The sequence below is a fragment of the Lactuca sativa genome, chromosome 2 (assembly GCF_002870075.4).
Source record: "Lactuca sativa cultivar Salinas chromosome 2, Lsat_Salinas_v11, whole genome shotgun sequence".
Classification (NCBI taxonomy): domain Eukaryota; kingdom Viridiplantae; phylum Streptophyta; class Magnoliopsida; order Asterales; family Asteraceae; genus Lactuca; species Lactuca sativa.
In genome coordinates, this window is record NC_056624.2 from 181790819 (window position 1) to 181811059 (window position 20241).

At 33.9% G+C, this 20241-nt stretch overlaps 4 protein-coding genes across 7 annotated transcripts; 2 read left to right on the forward strand and 2 right to left on the reverse strand.

Moving 5' to 3' along the window:
• Window positions 1–1859: 1859 nt before the first annotated feature.
• LOC111920093 (truncated transcription factor CAULIFLOWER A) lies at window positions 1860–10311 on the forward strand. 2 transcript variants are annotated; one of them, XM_023915677.3, is made up of 8 exons: window positions 1861–2234; window positions 4794–4872; window positions 5082–5146; window positions 9322–9421; window positions 9513–9554; window positions 9699–9740; window positions 9880–9986; window positions 10055–10311. In XM_023915677.3, exons 1-8 carry the CDS (start codon window positions 2050–2052, stop codon window positions 10158–10160), a joined length of 726 nt encoding a protein of 241 aa, XP_023771445.1. In that variant the 5' UTR covers window positions 1861–2049; the 3' UTR covers window positions 10161–10311. The 2 variants fall into 2 exon arrangements, with proteins under 2 accessions (XP_042755247.1, XP_023771445.1); XM_042899313.2 differs by lacking the exons at window positions 4794–4872; window positions 5082–5146 and having other exon boundaries at window positions 1860–2234.
• A 92-nt stretch (window positions 10312–10403) lies between these two features.
• LOC111920092 (ultraviolet-B receptor UVR8) lies at window positions 10404–13397 on the reverse strand. The gene is made up of 9 exons (XM_023915676.3): window positions 13214–13397; window positions 12507–12781; window positions 12238–12431; window positions 12051–12098; window positions 11888–11960; window positions 11626–11797; window positions 11045–11467; window positions 10783–10974; window positions 10404–10703 (listed from the first exon to the last, which is right to left on the reverse strand). Exons 2-9 carry the CDS (start codon window positions 12757–12759, stop codon window positions 10667–10669), a joined length of 1392 nt encoding a protein of 463 aa, XP_023771444.1. The 5' UTR covers window positions 12760–12781; window positions 13214–13397; the 3' UTR covers window positions 10404–10666.
• A 1086-nt stretch (window positions 13398–14483) lies between these two features.
• On the forward strand, window positions 14484–16164 carry LOC111920090 (uncharacterized). Of its 2 annotated transcripts, none has more exons than XM_023915675.3 (8): window positions 14484–14653; window positions 14873–15026; window positions 15103–15222; window positions 15290–15333; window positions 15416–15541; window positions 15654–15738; window positions 15852–15908; window positions 15990–16164. In XM_023915675.3, exons 2-8 carry the CDS (start codon window positions 14886–14888, stop codon window positions 16065–16067), a joined length of 651 nt encoding a protein of 216 aa, XP_023771443.1. In that variant the 5' UTR covers window positions 14484–14653; window positions 14873–14885; the 3' UTR covers window positions 16068–16164. The 2 variants fall into 2 exon arrangements, with proteins under 2 accessions (XP_023771443.1, XP_023771442.1); XM_023915674.3 differs by having other exon boundaries at window positions 14485–14653; window positions 14862–15026.
• Window positions 16165–16359: 195 nt separating this feature from the next.
• On the reverse strand, window positions 16360–18507 carry LOC111920089 (E3 ubiquitin-protein ligase At3g02290). 2 transcript variants are annotated; one of them, XM_023915672.3, is made up of 5 exons: window positions 18284–18507; window positions 17407–17695; window positions 16857–17307; window positions 16666–16775; window positions 16360–16584 (listed from the first exon to the last, which is right to left on the reverse strand). In XM_023915672.3, exons 2-5 carry the CDS (start codon window positions 17521–17523, stop codon window positions 16555–16557), a joined length of 708 nt encoding a protein of 235 aa, XP_023771440.1. In that variant the 5' UTR covers window positions 17524–17695; window positions 18284–18507; the 3' UTR covers window positions 16360–16554. The 2 variants fall into 2 exon arrangements, with proteins under 2 accessions (XP_023771440.1, XP_023771441.1); XM_023915673.3 differs by lacking the exon at window positions 18284–18507 and adding an exon at window positions 18144–18277.
• Window positions 18508–20241: the final 1734 nt, after the last annotated feature.

Consider the following 20241-nt stretch of genomic DNA (forward strand, 5'->3'; position numbering starts at 1 on the left):
TTAAGAATTCTTGTATAACTTTTTTTTAATTATTTTTTTTAAAACTTTGATTTTCTTAAATTTTTATTTACGGATGTGATACAATTTATTTTTATAATTTCCATGATTTTTTTTAACTTGATTTTTTAAATTTTTTTTACCGTTTTATTAATAATATTTTCAATTTCAGTTACATCTTTTTTAACGTGTGTAATTTTTTACGAACTTTGTAGACAACGTTTGCAATACTTTCTTAATTTTTTTATTATTTTCTTTTTTAATGTTTTTTTAAAATTAGTTTTTTTTCTAGAATAAAACTATTAGCTTCTTTTACATTTTTTTAAGTTTTTTTTTTTTTTTTTAAGTTTTATATTTTTGTTTTTTTACATGTTCTTGTTATTATTATTTCAATGTTTAAGACTAGAATTATTAAGTTTCAGTGTTGAGAACTATTTTCAGTTTAGAAAATTAGTTTATTTAAATTTTAGTTTACTGCAGATGTTAAAAAACAAACATGTTTCTTATTATAGGCTGCAGCCGTTTGTTCCACCTCTTCTGCTACAGAGGATTGCAGAGGTGGTCTGCAGCCTTCATGAATTTTCGCTTCGAAAAAACAAACAACACCTAACACAATAACTAAACTAGTTTTAGGTTGGTCCTAACACTAAATTAGCTAAAAATTGAACATATATAACATTGTCCACATGTTCTTTGTATTTTGGATGTGTTCTTAGTGTTCTTGAGTAAATATTTTACACTACTAATCTTATAATTAAACAACTAAAAGTGTAGGAATGAACAACTTACTTATAAGACTATCAAATCATCAAAATCTTGTTCCCTATCTTCTTTTGATTCTTTACTCTGAAATATGTAGATCTCCGGAATGTGTAGTATTTCGGAATAAAATCCAAAATAAAAGTTTTATACTTCTTCCTTCGAAACAAGTTGGAATGGGCCGACATAGGCATTCTAGAACATGTTGAATGGATCGGGATCGATCCATATAGTATGAAGTGGGCTCCTAAATAACCTATTACAGAGAAAAAATATAAAAGAACTTTTTATATTTTTTAAAAACCACCAAAAAATAATTAGATTACTTAATTTCTTAATTTCTCAATTTCTTTTATGTAGAACACATACTCTAATTATCAACTCACACTTTAATTAAGTATGACATACTCTCGCTCATTTGGATTTGGATTTAATTGATTCAAATTGACCCGATCCAACACATGTACCCTAAAAACAAGACAGGGGAGATAAGAAATCCACCAATGAGAACTTGACACCAAATCTGTCCTAAACCATCCTGGTTTTAGATCCCTTTCTTATGCAACTATTCCCTTTCACCATCCTCTCCTTTTTTTATTCCTTACTTCAGTTGCCCCTCCATTGATATATATCTTATAAAAATTGTATTCCTACATTTTAAATATCCAATCAAATACTTATAAAATCCAAGTGTTAATTGGTTTAATCATCTCTCTCAAATTCAAATTCCACATTTTTTTATCCTACAAATATGGTTTCTTGAATCTTATATAAAAACAGTATGAACATTAATTTCTGGGTTTATATAACAAATCATGCATTTAGTTTTTTTAGTACGTACGTACATTTTTCTTAAAGGTTAAAAAAAGTTAGAAGCGTAGAATACACATATAGTCTAATGTAAGGCCATTAATCAGCCTCTACCTTTATCATATTTATAAGAACTAAACTATTGTCAGATGATGAGGCAGTTAAAGTTTGAAGTTAGAACTCAAAATCTTTCAAAGTTATTGGAGTAAGTTAAAATGATCTCACAAATAATAATTTTATGATGTTTACAAGATAAAATATATATGGTATGGAAACAGATTTTTTTATGGTATGAAAGACTGTCTAATAAAATAATACATACACCAAAATAGAAAGGAAGCTACAGAAAAACATTCTCCTGTGTCTTCGTCGTCGTCTTCTTCTTCTTCTTAGATCTGCTTCGCATTTTTTATTGTTTTTTCACTTTAGAAGCTGATTCTATTTAGGGTTTCTGTAGAAAGAAACCCTGTAAAAGCAAGCTAGATGGGGAGAGGAAGGGTGCAGTTAAAGCGGATCGAGAACAAGATTAGCAGACAGGTAACATTTTCCAAGAGAAGAACAGGTTTGCTCAAGAAAGCTCATGAGATCTCTGTCTTGTGCGATGCTGATGTTGCTCTCATCGTTTTTTCCACAAAAGGCAAACTTTTTGAGTACGCCACTCACTCCAGGTGCGCACCCCCTTCTTCTTCTTCTTCGTCTTCTTCTTCTTGTTCTTCTTCTTCTTCAGCTTCTTTTAAATCAGTGGCTTGAAATACATTTAAAAGTCGACAGGTTTTATTGTCTGAGATGGGTTTATAAATCATTCAGAAGTTATTTTCCATATATATCTGTATGGATATGTTCAAGATTTCAAGTTATTTTTGTCTTGATTTTTCTTTGTGTATGTTTTTATAAGAAAGTCTAAAAGAACAGGCACCACATGAAGTCTATGAATATTTAAACCCTAAATCAAAATTTTTTTGGTCAAGTTCATATCATCAGGGTCAAATTAATTAACCCTCTTAATCTTGTGTGTGTTCTTGAGGTTTTTTCTTATTCTTTTGGTTATCCTGACACAAATCCTTTGGGTTTTCTTCACTCTCTCTCCTTTCTGCATGCATCTATATATATTATTATACAATTATAATATATTACTATATTTAGTCCAGTATGAAACCCCTTACCTTGGGTGGATTTTGTTATTTGTTTTTTTCTGGGTAGTGTACTGTTTTATTTGTTTGAAATTATTAATAAATTGTTACTGAAAAAAGTTTAATATTGATGTTGGAACTCTCAAGTGTTTTCTTGAGCTGTGTGACACTGCTGCTTAATTGCTGTCTCATTACAGCCTTAACATCATCGTACCAGATTTTCTTCAAAGTGATTACAACTTTAATTTGTTTGTACATAAGCAACAACTTAAGACAACCTAGTACTAATCACAAAAGTTGTATCCTAGGCTAGCTGTTGGGAGATGATATGTGTACTAATTCAAAAGATTTTTTTTATAAATATAATATTTCAGCTCTAAGATTAATATTGGAATCTAGCATAATTTGTATTCATATCTTTTGGGGTAGAGTCCAGTTCCTTTAGGGTCGATTGACAGTGTTTTAACTTTTAATCATGGGGTTCGTCAAACCTCTATAGATCGAGCACAAAGTATTTTTTTTTATTATTATTTTTTAGATTACAAGCAATCTTGCAAAAAGATCTCGCCGGAGAAGGGTAAAAGATCAAGCATTAAAGTAAAATTAAGGTTACCAATTTGTCAAAAAATATTCCATCCTTAAATTGTAATTATTTCTCTTGCGAGTGTTCATAGAAAATCAAGTTACCATTTTTGTTCATTTCGTTTTCAAAGAACAAAACACAAGAAATTAAGCAAGAATGTGCATCGATTCAAGCTCTCAGTTGTTGATATATTCTCTGTCAAACTTTTCAAAACCTCTATATCGTCCTTACCATGATATGAATTGTATATAAGGTCTTCAGTTTTTATATATGCTTTACGTCTGTAAGGTACAACCTATATGACTAAGATTGAAATTTCAAATTTAGGGTTTTTATATACGTTGAAGTTAATCAATAACTTACCATTGATTTTGCAAATTTTAGGTTTGAATATCTTTTGCTGGTAAGTACTTCAACATCCTGGATATATTTCTTGTGAACGTAAACATGTTAAATTCGTTATCATCGGTTAATTAGAAATATCATACAGAAATGAGATTGAAGAGCTAAAGTTCTGCTTTTGGTAAATGTAAAATGGTTTGTATCTAAATATATGGAAAGATAGATGCTTATATATGAGGACAATTACATGTTATTCAATTGGAATCATTAAACTAACAAAGATAAAGCGGACTGTGATGATTGCCAGAAGCCTGGTATATATAAAGAGGTTAGAGAAATGACATAAATTTCTGCAAAATTAACAAGTGTACGTATTGCTTTAACTCTTGCTATGTAACTTTAGCTGTTGTGTTATTGGAAATGACAAAATTAAACGAATGATGATTAAGTGAGACAAATAGTTGTAATCGACATTGGGATGTCATTGCTGTAAAGCTTCAAAGCGTCTAATTTGGTCTTCGAGATTTTATGATATTCCCATAAAGCTGTCTTGGGTCTCAAGTCGTACTTTTTTTTTGGCAGATGATCATCTTAATTACACCAACAAATTAACCTTAAAAACTATATCTAAATTAATTATATACGACAAATTAAAAATCGAATTGATGAATAGAACTAACTTCAAATTAAAAGGAGGATTGGTTATATTCCATTTCATACCAAGGAAGAAAAATTGTTACAAAAATGCCCTGAAATACATGTTCTTGAAATGAAAAGCGACTGATGCAATGTTCTTGATGAATAGATAATATAGAAATTTGGTACATAAAACATGAGAACATGTAGATGATAGCTATCTTTACTTTAAAGGATTTAGGTATCTTAAGTAGGACATCTATATATACTTAAGTAGGGAGCCACAATTTTTGTTTTAATGATTTTGCTGTTATGAAAGTGGTTCGGAATATCGAATTGAATGGCATGTACTTTTATCTACTTTATTCTAATTAAACGTCTTAAAATACCATTTTTAATTTCTTTCTTGGAAGATTTAATTTAACAATGCATTGTAGTCTATATATAATGTATTGTTAATCGATAGTAAACTGTTCATTAAAATTCTTGCATATATACACATGTATATTAATCTTACATTTAGTCGAAACATGTAGTATGGAGACGATTCTTGAGAGGTATGAAAGGTATTCGTATGCAGAGAAATTGCTTACTGCTCCTGAAACCGAAACGCAGGTATATATACATGTGCATGAATATATCGCATTAATTTGTTACTATAACTTTTATTAGATAAAATATTAATTGAAGGAACATTATAAAAATTGTCATTAACTGTCCAATTTTCTTATGTTCTGTCTAAATCAGCATTCAAATCGAGCATAACTGCCTTAAAACCGTATCAGGTTGAATTATTGACTTTTTGAGAATATGTGTAAGTACAGGCAAGCTGGACTCTTGAATCCTCCAAGCTTAAGGCAAAGATTGAAGTTCTTGAAAAGAACATAAGGTAGATTCACTTAAAAGCAATATAATGTATTTAATTAATGTATATGTTCGTATAATTAGGGGACAGTTAGTTATGCTACTATACATAATTAGTGTATCCTTATATTCAGTTGGGATCGGTAGATATTAAGAATCCTTTATGGTATCATAGCCTTAGGCTTTTAACCTAAAACCCCTTCGGCCGCCGACGTGCCATCAAGCGCACCACCACTCGTCATGACTCGAAATGCAAAGTTTGAGACAAAGCTACACCATGCATAGAAATATCAAACATCCTGCACAAGGTATGCATCCTCTATGTTGTAAAACTTTTCCAACTTCGTTCTCGTTGTTACAAGGTTCTACATCACATCAATGATACACCACCATCAGACAAAAACCGAGCCAACATATTTGCCATGGGATGAAAACCAAACACATCCCACAAACAAAAATAGCTCGACTTATATATTCATTCATCCAAAATCTAGATAAGATCAATGAAAATTAAAGCTTTAGCACTTGAAAACCGTTTTCTAGAAGTATCCGCCAAGCAGCTGGAACTTCTAAAACGGACCGGATAGGCATCCTGGTTGCAATATACTGGGGTAGCTTGGGTTGTAAGGCAACATAAGTTGCCTCTTGCCAGACCCACAATGCCTTGTTCATACATTTTGATTAAGGCTTCGTAGTGCATTCTTGGTTTAAAATTATGTAGAGGATTTGAGGCGTTGCCTCTCGACCCCGCCCGTTGATCGGTGAGTGGGACCACCACTAAGGGCTCATTCATCCTTGTGTCTCGAAACAAGAGCTAACAAATTATTTTCTTCTTCATCTGATCTGCATAACAACAATGAAAGTTGCAGTTTTAGTATTTGGAAAACAATTTCTAGAATAACCATTAAACTCTTATTCAATCATAAGCACCCCTTTAATTTTTGTATTGAACCATTCAATGATCATTCAACTCCTTTATTCAACTATACTACATGTCATCATCCACAATTTATTCAACTCATATTCAACCCTAATCATCACCTCATTCAACTCTTATACTACTTGCATTGTGGATGCTCTAAGGCAATGTGAGTTTCCTTGTTAAATTGTGGAGACTGATTCACCATATTGGCCCTATAGTCGCTAGGAAAACCAAGTATGAGGTCCTGCTTTACAGTAAAGAGGAGTCGATCCTGGAATAAAATTTTCATGGGATAGTTTCTATAGCAGATACGATACTAAATTGATTTTTGGGTCATATCTGTCATAACTTTTTGGGTTTTGTCTTATTGGCAGTTTTTAGGTCAACTTACTAGTATATATTGCTCTGTGTTTGCACTCATTTTGATTTCAGTTATACTAAATGTTCGGTGATACTCTAATCACCAACAACCCAACATCCCAATGGCCCCCCACTTACTAGTATACTAAAGTTTCGCTTTGGACGTAGCCAATCACTCTAACTGTGTGAACCACATTAGACATCATGTTCTTATTTTTGTTTGTATATATTGCTTTGTGTTAAATCGTTTGAATCATTTGTAGAAGTGCTTAAACCCTAACAGGCCTTTGGCCTATTCTTTTACTTATTCATGTATTTTGATCAAGATTTTCCATTGCATTCTAGGTCTAGAAGAATGTAGAGGTTTTGGGGAACTGCCAATCGTAAGGGGGCATAACTCTCTAAACCTTTTTTCATGTTACTTGAGATCAAACCCGCCTTATATATAAGTATGGATTCCACAACTCTAAACTCATATTTGATCATAATTTAAATATATATTAGCACTCATTTTAATTCCAGTTATACTAAATGGTCGGTGATACTCTAATCACCAACAACCCAACATCCTAACGACCCCCCCCCCACTTATTTCCATAGCATAACTCACACCACCTCCCCCAATGGTCTGCTTGTTTCGCTTTCCCTACTGCCAAAAATGGTGACTTGGTCTAAGCGCGAGACTCTGATAAGTTTTTGAATCTCATATATTGGCATAGCGCTTCATCTTACCCATTTCCAACTCTACTCGCAAATCCCTCTGTTGCCCCTCTCTGCCTCACTCTAAAAGGTTGTCATACATGATGAGTATAGTGTGTTACATACTAACAATACTTACTGAGACCCCTAGATGCTCTTGTTATTAGGTGTATGTGGCTATTCCATCACAAATTCTACTTGGATGGCTCTCTACAACGATACACGGCATGTCTTGTAGTAAATGCTAAGCCACCAGTATTGATTGTCATTATCCTTTAGTCTGGTTGTCAATAAAATCACCGTGCAAAGAACCTCATCAAAATCATTAACTCGAAGTCAAAGAGCATTCTTGCAAAATACCTTGGCGAATACACGCATCGACCTTTTATGTATTTTTAACTCCTTAGCTTTATATCATATTTTACGCCTATGGAAATCTATGTATTGTGTAGTAGCAAGTGCTACATGAATAGTACCAATAGGGGCGGACGTGGGAATACATACTAGGTGTTGTCGAGGTTGAAATAAGTGTTGCAGATGCAGGAAAAATATGTAAAAAGTTTGAAAATCGAAAATTGTTGGTGCCACACCGGGCACCTAGGTAAAACCTCCCCTGAGTACCAACGCTTTGACACGTTTATCCATTCATGCGGTTCTCGTTGCAGATTGTGTGGTATTTATTTTTTAATTTTTAATGCATGAATAAATTGCATATCTATTACTATATATGGACGGCATTGTTCTAACTACTTCTGGTCCTAAACTGTTACATTTCATAATAGTTACGTTATCTCGTGAGTTCGTATTGACCGATATTCGTACACTTTACCACTTTTAGGGATGTTAACGGGGGTAAACGGGACGGGGTGTAAAATCCCTTCCCCCGCCCCCGAAATTCCCCCGTCCCCGCCCCCGCCCCGAATCCCCTTTATTACCCTTGCCCCCGCCCCCGTTCCCTCGCCTCCAATTGATTTTGAGTTGTCTTTTTTTGGGCTAAAAGAAGTTGTTATTTAGACTAAAAAAAACTATTTTTTAGGTAACAAATAATTATTTCAGCAGAATTTGATATATTAAAAATAAAAAAGTTATGGCATCTAAAAAATATTATACAAACAACTTAAAAACATGTTTTTTGATGAAGTTTGACAACTTAAAATCATGTTATTGTTTATTATATTTATATAATTAATATATGTAAATATATGTGTAATTTATTAACGGGGTCCCCATGGGGGTTTCGGGACGGAATTGCCTACCCCCGCCCCTACCCCCGAAATTAAAACAGTGGTTAACCTTGCCCCCGCCCCCGATTTTTTTAAAAAAATTCCCCCAAACGGGACGGGGCCCCCATGGGAACGGGGTCCCACAGGACTTTTTGACATCCCTAACCACTTTCTTGGTATTAGTGTTATCCTTAACTATACAGACTTATCGCTCTCTCAAACCTAGTATGCAAAACACACTATCTCTCTGTCTTCCATAACATTCTACGATGCCACAACTCTTGTTGATACTATTCGAAAAGTAATTGCTTCTCACAAACCACTCATGAAAGACCCCATTTTTTATAAAAGTCTCATTGAGACACTACAAGTCTACAATACCATACAACCTACTCAAGGGTAGTGTTCCAAGATTCATGTCATTCAACTTCCGAATTTTGTGTCATCCTAAGCGAGAACCTAATCTCTTGGCCATCCAAACGACAATCTGCTTTATCCACGTCCAATGTTGAAGCAAAATACATGGCTATAGTTGATGTAGATGTTGAGGCAAGTCTCAAACTACATGCTCTCATGCGCTTAGCTACAATGGTATTTTGTGACAATATAGCTACTATACAATTGTTAGGCAACCTAGCACAATAACAACAAACCAAAGTTGTTGAATGTTTGCCGTCCACTTTGTTCGTGGAGAATTTTGTGTTGGCGACAACTGCGTACTAAATCCCCCGTCTGCCCACCAACATGTAGATATCTTATCAAAAAGACTACCCTAACATTGTTTACAAATTTCCACTCCAGCATGAACATCCGCTATCCTCCTGTTCGACTGTAGGGGTCTAATAACAATCTCATGTATCCTTGAATGTATTTAAGATCAGTCAAAATATTAAGAATTTTTTATGAATGTGCTAATCTTGAAACCCATTTTGAAAAGGTATATGGTCTTAAAACGTTTTATTGTAGGATAACCATATGTCATTTGAACATGTACAGGCACTATGATGGGGAAGATCTAGAGCAACTAAACCTTAGAGAGCTTCAAAATGTGGAGCAACAACTTGAGACTGCTCTTAAGCGAATACGGACAAAAAAGGTAAGCAGCTTTTGGTTCTTCCAAAAATGCATATCTGCTTTCCGTATGTATATAATAAGGACTAATTGCTACTATACACCCTAATATGCAGAACCAACTCATGCACGAGTCCATCTCTGAGCTTCATAAAAAGGTAGCCGTATCATCTCTTATGCTGCCAAACACATTTATATTGATTTGGAATTATGAAATCCTGAAACAATTTAGGTTGAGGCGCTATTTTTTATAACTTGAGAACATGTATCATTGACTAATAAATCTCTCCTTTATATGACAGGAGAGGGCATTGCAAGAAAGAAACAATTCACTCTCTAAGAAGGTACTTGTTTTAAGAAACTGTACTCCATTCAACGTGAAGTGTAATGAAACTTTAAATGTTCCCATGAAAACGACAACCTTTTTCCACATGTTTCAAAGTTAAGATGACATTTTTCGGCAACTATTTGATTTGGGCACAGTTGAAAGAGAATGAGAAGACCAGTGAGCAACAAATTCCAATGTTGCACTTACCTCAGCATCCACCTCAGCCATATCCATGTTCAGTTCCTTCTTTTGCAAATACTAGGTACCCCCCCATCCCCCCCAAAAAAAAACGTATGAGGGGTAGTTTTGTAACTACATTAACTTTTGCAGTGGACCTTTCATTGGAGCGGCCATGAGGGAGGAGGAATCAGTTCAAGTTCAACCTGTCTCCACGACCATGATGCCATTGTGGATGATCCGCCACATTAACCAATAAGAACTTAATCTTCCACCCATCGGAGTGTGTGAATATAATTATATAAAGTGGTCAACTTTTGATTTCTACAATTATTATTATTATTATATGTTTGATTCCCGCTACATATATAAAGTTATAAACATATTTATGCTCCAACGCATTCTGGAAAGTGCATCCAATATGGCTCTAGATGATAACATCAATCAGTAAAAGAAATTTGCTACTATGCTTTAGTAAAGGATCCACTTGCATGCATGACCATGACCATGAATATGGATGTTTGTTTGCTATTATTTGGTTTCATCATATATTGTATGTATCTACATAATAATGACTTGCAAGTTACATCGACAGCAACAAGCCCCGTTTTAACACTTAATTTACATATACAACAGTTCTACAACATTAACATGACACATATTTCCACCTGTTCTTAAACACACATTTGTATAAATCAACTACTGAATTCATCAATCAATTGTTGAAGTTTCCCAACATGTGAATTTCAGATTACAGAAGCAATTTTAACATTTGCAAGTTCCACCATCAGAGTGACCTTCCCTACAATGACAAACAAAACTGGTTCAGAAGACAGTTGACTTTTATGGTCAAACATGTCACAACTTTAATATATAAATACCTTAACCTCTCACAAAGACGAACCAAAGCATCTGAACCAGTTCGATATGCAACATCTTCAATCATAGAAGCATTCCATGGTGTCAAACAGTCTGCAATTTGAAACTCACACAACTCTTTCAATGAACACGCGTCTGTTAATACAGCTGAGTGGCCCCCACCAGCTGCCAGCTTCCTTACTTCCCCCAAACACCTGTTTCGATTATTCATCGGTCAAACCTTCAAGTCAAAGGAGAGAGAAAGAGAGAAGGAGAGAGATATACCAATCAACTGGAGATGGATACCAAGCATAAGTGCATTTCTGGTTAGCAGCTTGGCCATAGCTGTTATAACCCCAACCATGGATTCTACCATCTTGTGTGCAGATAAGTGTGTGAGAATGTCCACAAGCAACCTGTTTGACACCAAATGGAAGGACCAAAACCGGAATGTTCCGAAACATGGTTACAGAGTCGCATGAAAAGATTCCGTTTTGTGGGCCCAGCCCAAGTTGACCAGATTGACCACCACCCCAAGCGTATAGACCTCCTTTTGAAGTCAAAGCGCACGTATGCACACCACCTGATGCTACACTCTTCACAAATATCCCATTAAGTGCCACCACACGCCGTGGTATCAACTCCTTGTCCTCTGATTGAAGAGAATAATGACCAAGTTGCCCCATGCTTCCCAACCCCCATGTGTAGCTGAAATCAAATGTGAAATTACAAATTCAAAATCAGAATTGGAATGATGACAACATATGATTTGATGTGAGGTTGCCTTGACCTCCAAGCGATTAATCGGCTTGTGTTCTAGAACCTATCTTCATCAACAAAAGGCCCATTTTTTTTAATGCACTTACACCTCTCCATCTTCTGATATGGCTGCAGAGTGATACTCTCCACATGAAACTTGAGTAATCTTTACAAGCTCAGGGGCTTCATCAAGGAACTTAGCATATGCGTTTATAATACGTGCCTTTTGAAGGCCTTCACAAGTAACACCTCTTCCAAGTTGACCATATTCATTGTAGCCTGGTTTATATTTTAATACATGCATTTAATAAGAGATCAATAGTAAAAAAAGTTTAAAGGGGAAGGCGTTTATAATTTTATATTTTATACCCCAAGCTTGTAGCAGCCCTTCCTCTGATAGTGCCACAACATGCACAGCTCCACATGACACTTGACGAATAATCTGAATAGATTGAAATTATTGAAAGATAAAAGAATTATTTTTGCGATTTAATGGAAGGAAACATAATAATAATAGTATTCAAATTCTTACTGTATTAGGAGAAAACGCTCCCCAGAATACACGAGGACAATTAGATCCCTGAAAAGATGGAAGAAATGGAATTACAACTTTGCTACCAATATGGGCAATGTACTTCATTTCTTACATATTTTATTATTATTATCTTTAAAAGAGAAATGTAAGTAGGTTGCTATTGTGGGTGGAAAAGATTATGAACCTGATTTTGTCCCCAAACCCAAAGTCTTCTAGAAGAGATTGTCCCATCGTTTTCACGTGGCTCTGCAATAGCAGCAGTACAATGGGCCCCACAAGACACGGATACCACAAACTCATTTTGCAAAAGCTTCACTTTTTTAGGATGTTTTCTACTCGTTTCAGTTCCATCACCCAACTGACCAAACTCATTTGCCCCTAAAAGGAATGAAAATATGTGCTAAAAAGTTACAATAATCACAATTTGAAGAAAGGGTAAAAATGGAATCTGACCCCAAGTGAAGAGGGAGCCATCAGAGGCGACGGCTGCAGTATGTTCTCGTCCACAAGTCACATCTAACCAACGTGAATTGGCTCCGGCTGGACACCCAAAAAGATCAGGCGGAAGCTGTTTTGGGATCCTTAGGTTTTGGTCTTCACATTTTCTACCGGTTTGTCCAGACTGGTTATAACCCCAAACGTAAAGTGCACTTTTGGTTGGGGAAACCACCGGTGGAGTGTCTCCAAATATTTCATCAATCGCCATTTACTCACACCGCCTGACAAACCTAATCAAACACAAATCACAAATCAATATGCATTTGCATTTGCATTTAACAATCATGCGTTAACCAATTGTATTCCCAATTTGTTGTCAATTTGGATTGAATTGAAACCGAAACTATGAACAAAGATCTAAACCCAAAAATGAAACTTGAATATGATCAAATATCAATCAAACGATGTCCCAAAAAATGTAATAACAAGGGTTTCACTTTTGATTTTTCGTATATTCTTAACCGCTACGGAAGCTTAAAATGAAATATATATCAATAGTAATCAAATTAATTTAGGTAATTGATTGATGATAGGAAAGTAAACAGGTGGCAAATTATTTCACCTTGGATTTCTCAAATTGTTCTTGACCGGCAAAGAAATGTTGAAGAAGAGGAATTAAGTGCGTAGATGTTAGATTATATATGCAAGAGGGAAGAGATTACCTTTGACTGGAGAAGATCGATTGTGGATAAGATTTGATCTTCGGAACAAAAATAGAAATGATTGGGTTGTCGTAGAATGATTGTTGAGTTCCGAGGACCTTGGGGGATAAACGGTCGAAGGGATTCGGTGTTCTTGTCGGTGATCGGAAAAATGTGTGCCGTTCGACACCATAGAAGAATCTTCCAGACCCTTTGGGTTTGGTTATATATCTAAATTCACTCCCCAAGTTTTCACTTTAACCCACTGCGTTTTACATTAAAACCATTTCAGCCCCTACATTTCTTAAGCCATTAATCACTTAACCATTAAAATTTAAAGAATAACTAAAAATTATGTATTTTTTTTTTGAAAAATATCCAACTTTTCTGAAATGGGGGGATTCAATTTAAATTTGACATTTAGAGTGATTATTTACACATTAGTAGTTGAGTTAATACCTCTCGTTTACACATGCACATGTTGCATGTCTATTTGTGACAATATCGCCATAGATTCTACCTATTTTATAAACCTACATACTTAGGAACAATATTCGTGGTGGTTATGGGAAAAATCAAATCTTGATGCTTGCCTACGGAATGGGGCATGACAGAGAGTGTGGAGTCATGGAAATGATTTTTGTCGAAGCTCCAAAAATAAATCATTGATTTGGAACAATCATCGAGTTAGCTCCAAAAATAAATCATTTATTTAGTCTTTGTCACAATCTTTGACGGAAGTATCCGCATCCTTATTTTTTAGCAAACTTCCCAATATCAAATCCCGATGACCAATTAACGCTTATGAAATTTCCTTTTATCTCAGTTTATTGATATGGAAATCACAAACACTAAATCTTTATTGTCCACTGATCTTCTTTGGTATTATTATATTGACATCGAAATTAATCCCAAGTATGAGGCTTGTCTCTATTTGGTTATCCATTAAAAAAATTCTAGCTCTTCAACTCTTGTTAGGTTTTTGTTTACTTCGTTGAACTTTGTTCAGTTTTTCATACATATTAAAAAATTACCGGAATCCCATTTTCAAACCTTCAATTTGATCGTCAAGCATAAATGCATAAACGTTTTAGTGTTGCTTTTATCATAATGACAATTTTGTAACTCAAATCGAATCTCTAGGGGTCAACTTCAATCAAATTCATTTGTCAGTCCAAAAACAAAAAAGATTGTAACTTTTATCAGTTCACCTTAACCCCTTCTACTTTACACTAGTACCACTTCAGCCCTTTATTTTCTGGACTAATTGGCGATCATCCATGACGGTAGGTGGTTGACATTTCGAAGTCAAACAAACGCGTCACATAGAAGACAATTGAAACCCCAAATGATGTGATTACATTCATATTTGGCATCAGTAGACGTATATATACAAGCCAGAAGGAATCCTCTTCTGTGTTCGCCCTCCGTTCAACAACTTTGAAGTTCGGAAATTTCGAGGTCAGTCTTCAGCCTTCAATTTTGACAAAATCTTCACATTTACCGATTCAATATATCAGCTTCATGATCGGATAATTAACCTTTTTTGTTCATTTTTTATGGTTGTTAAAAACATTGCATGTGCGTTTGAAACTGGTAAAAACGGCTGAAAATGTTTTAGGGAACAATTGAAATTGAACTGATTTTGAAACCGATAACTTTTGTTCAGAAATACTGCAGATACACCAGATTAATGGCTCAATCAACAAATACAGCTGGGAAGAAGCTCATTAAAATTGATGTGACTTCGGATAGTGTGTGCCCATGGTGTTACGTGGGCAAGAAGAATCTAGACAAAGCTTTAGCTCTATCAAAAGATCAATACGATTTCGAGGTTCTAACTTTCTCTCACTTCAATCTGTTTTCTTCTGTTTTTAAATATATTAATCTGTTTATTGTTTCTGAAACAGATTAACTGGCATCCATTTTTACTAAACCCTTCTGCCCCTAAAGAAGGGGTTAACAAGATCGATTACTACAGGAGCAAATTTGGTTCTCGAGCTGATCAAATGAGTGTTCGGATGTCTCAGGTAACTCACTCATTTTGCTTTCAGTTTTCAATTCCTGGACGTTTGTATTAATGCTATCGAATTGCAGGTTTTTAAGGAAATCGGAATGGAATACAGCATGTCAGGCCTCACGTAAGTCTATAATTCCATTCCATTCCATTCTTAAACTATGGAAACACATCAAGAACTCACTGATTCTGTTTCTGGAAAGCAGGGGATGTTCCCTGGAAAGCCACAGGCTCATACTTTTTGCAGGGAAACAAGGGCTTGATAAGCAACACAATCTTGTTGAAGAGATATTCAAAGGCTATTTCACACAGGGAAAGTTTATAGGTGACAGGTAACTAACTTCATTTCATCATATATTATCAAACACCCTTTGTTACTCAAACAAAACTTCTTATTTCATTTTAATGTCAACCAAATTGAGTGATTGAACAACATGAATACAGGAACTTTCTTGTGGAATCTGCAAGGAAAGCTGGGATAGAAGGAGCAGCTGAGTTTCTTGATGATCCAAACATGGGACTTGAGGAGGTAGTATGTTTCAACTTTATAAAAAATTTCAAAAAATAAAGATGTTTGTTCAATTGTTTTACATAGTAAAACCAGTTTATAATAAACTTGTTGGTTACTATGAATTCTTGAAGGTTAATAAAGAACTTGAGAAACACTCAGCCAACATTTCTGGTGTCCCTCATTATGTGGTAGGCGATTGGATAATTAGATTTACTCTTGGCTTTTGCCTTTCAGTTTGAATTAAAGGCTATTTATTTATTTTGTCTCAGATTAATGGAAAACATCAGCTGAGTGGTGGCCAACCTGCAGAAGTATTCCTGAGAGCTTTTCAAGTGGCTGCTAATTGAGTGATTTCATCTAGTAATTGCTACATATAAGAGTGTTATCAAGTTGTTTTTATACATTCATACATTAATGTTTGCAATAAATATATCACTTATCTGATTTGTTTTTGGTTAAATAAACTTATGTTTTTGTTTATGCTCTTGATTTGAATCATAATCATTTGGAAGTCAAAACAAACTGCTTTCAAAAGTCTTTTTGAACACATGTAAATACAGATAAAGTGAAAAAATACAAGAGCATTCCCATTCAATGGGCATGTATTTCCTGTATAATTCAAGAGATTTCTTCAATAACTGAGTGTAAGAGAACGTGTGAAATTATATCGAACAATTAATCCATTTTTATACATGATAATAAAAAAGAACACAGGTAACATGCGGGTGGGTATTCACAAAGAATTTACAAGCTGTTTTCTTGGTTTCTTTATCATCTTCATTTCTTTTGTGGCCGCGATTATATTTATAGCAGCAACACTTCATGTTAAAAAGCCTAAACAGTCTCCTCATCAAATGCCATCACCTACAAAAAAAAAACATCCAAAGTTGTTGCCATGAAGAAAATGACATAAATGCCCTTCCATAACGAAAGTGAAACCATTACCTTGCCACAAACAGGGCAGCTGTCACTTCTTTCCATCCACTCGTATATGCAACCAAGGTGAAAATGGTGCGAACACTTTGTAACGATCTTAGGGTTTTCTGTAGTATATTCTGCAATCCAATACATCAAAATGTCATAAATACCCTTCCATAACGATATATCTATATATGATGTGAAAAATGAAAATTTACCTTCAAGACATGTTGGACAAACGTCTTCATCTTCGGATGAAGAAAAAATATGTGCATATCCAGTTGACTCTTTTGTGTTTGAAACCTTTAAAGAAGATTTTGTCTGTAACCCTTTTGCTCCATCTTCACAAGTGGAGCTGTTATTATTCCATTTGTTTCCAGCAGCACATAAAGGATCTGTTTCTGTATCACTATCACTTCCTCTTAATGGTTCACCTTCTTCCTGTGAACGACTTGAGCCCTTCTCCCTTCTAGAAACAAGTCCATCTCTCTGAAGACGAATATACCTAGGATCAACATCATAAGGTAAAGGTCTAGGAGGTGATCTGTACACCCCAGATAAAGAATCGTCAAGTGATGCTGATGAACTAAAAGATGTTGTTGTCCCTTGAATGGAATTAGGGCTTGGAAGCCTCACATGTTCTTCCCCTCTTTGGAATAATGATGCGTACTATTCAAAGAAAATCATGGAATAAGTAACTATTGAGTATCATGAGAGCGAGAAATAAAATCATGAAACATTTGATTAGATGAGTGGTAATGAAAATACCATATATAAGAAATTTTGAAGAAAGCATCGAAGACAGATGCAGTTTCTGTAAATGGAACTATTGGGATTAACATAATCTTCACATTCATCACGCAAGCAGCAACAAACGGAACCCATGATGATGATGATGATGATGATGATGATGATGATGATGATACTCTAGCTTTAACAAAGAATCAGAGAGGATTTGAGGCCCGCAGAAGTTACAATGGCTCTGCGAACCAGTAGACCCTCTCTATCTCACCTCTCACCTCCGTATGAATATACCAAATCAAATGTCCTTTACTGCCTGCAATTGAATTCATCATGTACACATTCAGTCAGGAATGTTTCTTTTGGAAAACACAATTCCACATTAGAAAAAAAAAAAAAAAAAAAAAAAAAAAAAAAAAAAAAAAAAAAAAAAAAAGTGAATTCAATGAGTTAATCCGAGCTCGTAATTAAAACCCATGTGGTTTTCGATCATAAAACCCTAAGATCAGATATGGAAATAAGCATGAATTTTTGTAGAATCAATGGGGCGGCAGACGGAATAAATGACTTGGCATAACCACAAAGCAACCAGGTCAAGAGATTTGAGATTTTTTTTTTTTTTAAATCATCTCAATTCCCTAAAAGACTTTTTCCCAAATTTTGTATGAAACGTGTTGTGCTTTTTTCAGTCGATTCTGAATTTAACCTGTTTCAATTTTATTCAAAGTCGTGCAACCAAAAATAAGAATCGGATGAACCCCGACCTAGAATGTCAATTCTTCAACAGCGTAGACAACCCATAAAAACAGATTGTGAATCGTTCAATTGGCAGCGATAACAGCATCAGAAATCCGAAGAACACGTAACGATGATGGATAATGGAAGAATGAAGAGATAAGGGTACCTTGAGACAGTGAGAGAGGTTGATGATTATGTTGGCGATGATGAACAGAAAACCTGAAAATTCGAAGTTTGATGTTTGGGGTTCTGCTGCTTAATTATCAATTATCATATATCAGATGATATGAGAAATTCTTCGAGTATTTTTGTTGGATTTTTCGGCGAGAAAGACTACGAGAACACGCGGTATTCATGTCAATGGTGGGTGGCAAGTTATAATTGAGAAAGTATGGGTCCTTTTGTGTTAATTTGTAGAAATATGCTTCAAAGTTTTTACGATATTGCAGTTAGACCCTTGAAAATGAATACAATTCACCGCAAGTCCCTATGATATACTTTACTTACATTTGGAATTTGAAAATAATAATAATATTTTTTAGTTACTCATGACTCAACTATTAAAAACATCAAAAACATCAATACAACAATACACTCGGAAAAAAAAAATCATTACAAAGTATCTGGTTCTAGAAAGAAAATGATAACATTAATAAATAGGATTTTTATTAAATATTCGTGTTTGTAGAGACATTGAAAGAGATGATTATCAAAAATACAACAATACATTCTGGAAAAAAAAATCATTACAACAGATCTGGTTCTAGAAAGAAAATGATAACACTAATAAATAGGATTTTTATTATATATTCGTGTTTGTAGAGACATTGAAAGAGATGATTATCATATGTTTATAAATTTCAAATGATAACTCTTTTGATATTAAACATGGAAACCCAATAGTTACCTTCAATGCATATCATTATTTTTCATTTTTTTAGTAATATCAAACAGAAGCCAATCACTATCTTCGGAGAATATCATCTTAGTTTATATACACACAAAATCATGCCTAACTATACATATCAACAAATCTAACTATATGTAATCAAATATTAAGGTCAAATGAAACAATAACTAGAAGCAACATGATTTTTTTTTGTAGATTTATTCGTCTATATTTATAAAAGAATTCCTTTTATTGATGAAACTATCAAAATAGATACATTTAGCTTTAAGAAAATTTACTTTTTGTTTAGTATTGTCATCGAAAAATCATGACATAAGAGTTAGGACTTCAAAAAAGATTATATGTATAAAATATATGGTTTATTGAATTAATTGTAGACAAGAATTGATTAAGTTATATATATATATATATATATATATATATATATATATATATATATATATATATATATATATATATATATATATATATATATATCAACAAAAATATCCTCGAATTATAGAGATACTACGTTTTTTCAATGATATAAATTTTTAAAATGATTAAACTTATCATATGATAAAAGTCTAACCATTAAGACAAATTCATACAAAAAGATTGAGATTCAAACCTTGCTCAATAACAAAGTAAACTAAGAAAAAGTAAACTACTTTCAAATGGATTGTAATGATTCTATCATTATCATACACATACATACCAAGGGTCTTTATTGTCATTTTAATGATTTTTTGGGATGACTTTGTAAAAAGTTTTACCAACTACACTGGACTGATACAATGGCCTTATGTGGTAGATCTTTTTTTTGTAATTTATTATTGTGGTTGCTTTCAATCGATTTAAAATTTTCAATTGCCCTTAAAATAATGCCTCTCTCAACATATTACTTTTTTATTGTTTTCAACAGTTTTATCAAACATACTTGCTAAATTATACACTTTTTTATTTTATTTTTTAAGATGTTAACATTCATTGTATGGTTAGAGCTCGATTGTGTGTAGCATGATTAGGGTTTTTTTTAACAACCCTACAGAATTTCATATTTTACAAGAGAGTACAGCATGTATAGAAAGCAATATAGGGTTTTCTTTTCATAATCACCCTACAGAATTTCATATTTTACAAATAAGATTTTGAACTTTTACATGATCAAGTTTATTATCTTATTGAAGCATTTTAAAACAAGACATTTTTTATTTGGTTGTTTATGTAAAAAT

Coding starts and splice junctions, on each gene's coding strand:
- LOC111920090 (XM_023915675.3), top strand. CDS start 14,886: ATGGCTCAATCAACAAATACAGCTGGGAAGAAGCTCATTAAAATTGAT. Junction 15,223..15,289: donor TGAGTGTTCGGATGTCTCAG/GTAACTCACTCA, acceptor ATCGAATTGCAG/GTTTTTAAGGAAATCGGAAT. Junction 15,542..15,653: donor GGAAAGTTTATAGGTGACAG/GTAACTAACTTC, acceptor ACATGAATACAG/GAACTTTCTTGTGGAATCTG.
- LOC111920093 (XM_023915677.3), top strand. CDS start 2,050: ATGGGGAGAGGAAGGGTGCAGTTAAAGCGGATCGAGAACAAGATTAGC. Junction 9,422..9,512: donor AGCGAATACGGACAAAAAAG/GTAAGCAGCTTT, acceptor CCTAATATGCAG/AACCAACTCATGCACGAGTC. Junction 9,741..9,879: donor ACAATTCACTCTCTAAGAAG/GTACTTGTTTTA, acceptor ATTTGGGCACAG/TTGAAAGAGAATGAGAAGAC.
- LOC111920092 (XM_023915676.3), bottom strand. CDS start 12,759: ATGGCGATTGATGAAATATTTGGAGACACTCCACCGGTGGTTTCCCCA. Junction 12,099..12,237: donor GGGTTTGGGGACAAAATCAG/GTTCATAATCTT, acceptor CCATCTTTTCAG/GGATCTAATTGTCCTCGTGT. Junction 10,704..10,782: donor CGTCTTTGTGAGAGGTTAAG/GTATTTATATAT, acceptor TTGTCATTGTAG/GGAAGGTCACTCTGATGGTG.
- LOC111920089 (XM_023915672.3), bottom strand. CDS start 17,523: ATGGGTTCCGTTTGTTGCTGCTTGCGTGATGAATGTGAAGATTATGTT. Junction 16,776..16,856: donor TTGTCCAACATGTCTTGAAG/GTAAATTTTCAT, acceptor ATTGGATTGCAG/AATATACTACAGAAAACCCT. Junction 16,585..16,665: donor GCTGCCCTGTTTGTGGCAAG/GTAATGGTTTCA, acceptor TTTTTTTTGTAG/GTGATGGCATTTGATGAGGA.